The 2,544-nt window shown below is 49.8% G+C and overlaps 1 protein-coding gene across 1 annotated transcript in view; it reads right to left on the bottom strand.

Annotated features, from left to right (window-relative positions):
* Positions 1 to 1,497: 1,497 nt before the first annotated feature.
* Positions 1,498 to 2,544, bottom strand: part of VOLCADRAFT_98961 (uncharacterized protein) — a gene marked incomplete at both ends in the record, with an annotated part of 2,941 nt that continues 1,894 nt past the window's right edge. Inside the window, 2 exons of the mRNA XM_002957805.1 lie at positions 1,498 to 1,592; positions 2,065 to 2,271. Coding sequence (XP_002957851.1) covers positions 1,498 to 1,592; positions 2,065 to 2,271 — 302 coding nt within the window. The remainder of the gene's footprint in view (positions 1,593 to 2,064; positions 2,272 to 2,544) is intronic.

Here is a 2,544-nt window from a genome sequence, read left to right on the forward strand (position 1 = left end):
CTGGTGCGATTTATGCGCCCGGAAGCCCTTTCAGCCTCACAGGCATGTCCCCACCTGCCTCACAGCCGCCGACGCATCTCACGGCGGGGGTCTAATTGCGTGTGCATATGGATGCTCCTATTCCCCGCCGCCTTTCTAGCAACTAGTAATGTTATGATGCATCGTTGGTCCGGCGTACGACGGCGCCTGGTGCGATTTATGCGCCCGGAAGCCCTTTCAGCCTCACAGGCATGTCCCCACCTGCCTCACAGCCGCCGACGCATCTCACGGCGGGGGTCTAATTGCGTGCGCGTATGGATGCTCCTATTCCTGCCGCCTTTCTAGCAGCTAGTTACTGTTATGATGCATCGTTGGTCCGGCGTACGACGGCGCCTGGTGCGATTTATGCGTCCGGAAGCCCTTTCAGCCTCACAGGCATGACCCCACCTGCCTCACAGCCGCCGACGCATCTCACGGCGGGGGTCTAATTGCGTGCGCGTATGGATGCTCCTATTCCTGCCGCCTTTCTAGCAGCTAGTTACTGTTATGATGCATCGTTGGTCCGGCGTACGACGGCGCCTGGTGCGATTTATGCGTCCGGAAGCCCTTTCAGCCTCACAGGCATGACCCCACCTGCCTCACAGCCGCCGACGCATCTCACGGCGGGGGTCTAATTGCGTGCGCGTTCGCATGCGGCATGTCCCGCCACCTTTCTGGCATCTAGTTGATGGTATGATGAATCGTTGTGCGGTGTAGGGCTGCGCCTGATGCGATTTCGTTTGCGGAAGCCCCCCCTGAGTGCTGCCAAGCATGTTATTCTCTCATGAGACTGCGTGAAGGTTTACGAACTGAGTATGCGACCAACACATAAAACATCGCATGCGAATTGTTATGTCATGCGATTCATCAAAGGTAAATCGTGTGTGCTTGTTGTGTGTTAGCTTAGGCCGCATTAAGCTTGACGCAACGAGCCTTCATACGCTTGAAACGCAACATTTGTTTGCATGCGAATTGCGTTGCGATATGTGTGCGTTTGGTAAGTGTTAGGCTGCGTTAAGCTTTACGCAATGAGCCTTTATACGCATGAAACGCAGCATGTATTAGCATGCGAAATGCGTTGCGAAATGTGTGCGTAAGGTGAGTGTTAGGCCGCGTTAAGCTTTACGCAATCAGCCTTCATACGCATGATACGCAACATGCATTCGCATGCAAATAGCCTTGCGGACTGTGTGCGTTTGATGTGCGAGTGGACGCGAATTGCTTTACGCATTGTCTCCCCACACGCACGAATCGCAATATGGAATCGCATGCGTATCGCCTTGCTACACATGCGCGTATGCTTCGCGTTTCAACATACGCACGGATAAATTGTTCAAGTCGATCAAACGACGCAAGTTTATTTGCAAATAAACCTTTACAATCTGAAAATTATAAAATTTTAAAAAACTTGGCCAGAAGGGCCGATTTCCGCTTTTCCATAGCCGTTGTGCGTTAGCTCTTTGCGTTACAAAAGCATGCTCATTCGCACCTAACGCTAAGATTCGCACCGTTACGCGAACTAACGCGAGCTAACGCGGACTTAACGCGATCACCCGTCGTCATAGTGGTTGCGCCTGCGATCGGCCATAGCCGCAGACGCGGACGCCGCAAATGCTATCTGTTTACACCCTACAGGCGTGGTTCACGTACGTATTCGCGTATATAGAATATCATAATAGAAATTATGCGTGTTCCTTGCGACTTGCGAGTTGCAAGTTGCGACTTGCAAGTTGCGACTTGCGACTTAAGCAGTACGCAAGAGTGCACTTCGCCTCGCACCCGCAATTTGTTTTGCAAGCCGCCATAAGATTGTGGAGTGGCAAATGCTTTCAGGCCGGTCTATTATACCATGGCACGCGTCTATTGTGCCATCTATATACCAATCGATACATGTATTATTGTACAATAATTCTACCAAAAATCCATTCCTCGGTCCTTTTTGATATATGATTACCCTATATATATGTAGACCATGAAACATTTACCGATGCGTTTAGGTGATACAGATTACAGGTGCTAACCCAAGCATTTCATGTGCACACGCACCTGGAATTTTTGTATAAAAACAAATTGAAGTAACAGTTCTTAATGGGGCCACAGAGGACTTCATCCAGCCGTTGGCATTGAAGCCTAGACATGCTGGCAACTTTGCACAGTCGGTAGCAGCTGCTGCAGCGGAACCAGAGTTGCTCAGGTCGTCCTTATCGTGGTCGGTGTCCGGAAGTGCAATGTAGCCATAAAAACTTGGACATGCTGTGGAATCAGGAAAGGGAAGTGCCAAACATTGTGTATGACTCATTAAGCTACCAAAAGGCATTGATGCTGGGAGTTTCTGCAAGGTGCAATAAGTTGTACTTATGCATGAACTACTTACCTTGCAATGTACACATCCACACTTGCTATTTAAATTTATTTACTATTCTGGCCCTGTTCACTGCTGTAGCGGGAACAGGAACAGGAAAGGGCCTGCACAAGCTACGTCATATGCATGTCACACTGCGGCACTACTGGAAACATATTTATTCT

This window comes from Volvox carteri, assembly GCF_000143455.1.
Source record: "Volvox carteri f. nagariensis unplaced genomic scaffold VOLCAscaffold_80, whole genome shotgun sequence".
Classification (NCBI taxonomy): Eukaryota; Viridiplantae; Chlorophyta; class Chlorophyceae; order Chlamydomonadales; family Volvocaceae; genus Volvox; species Volvox carteri.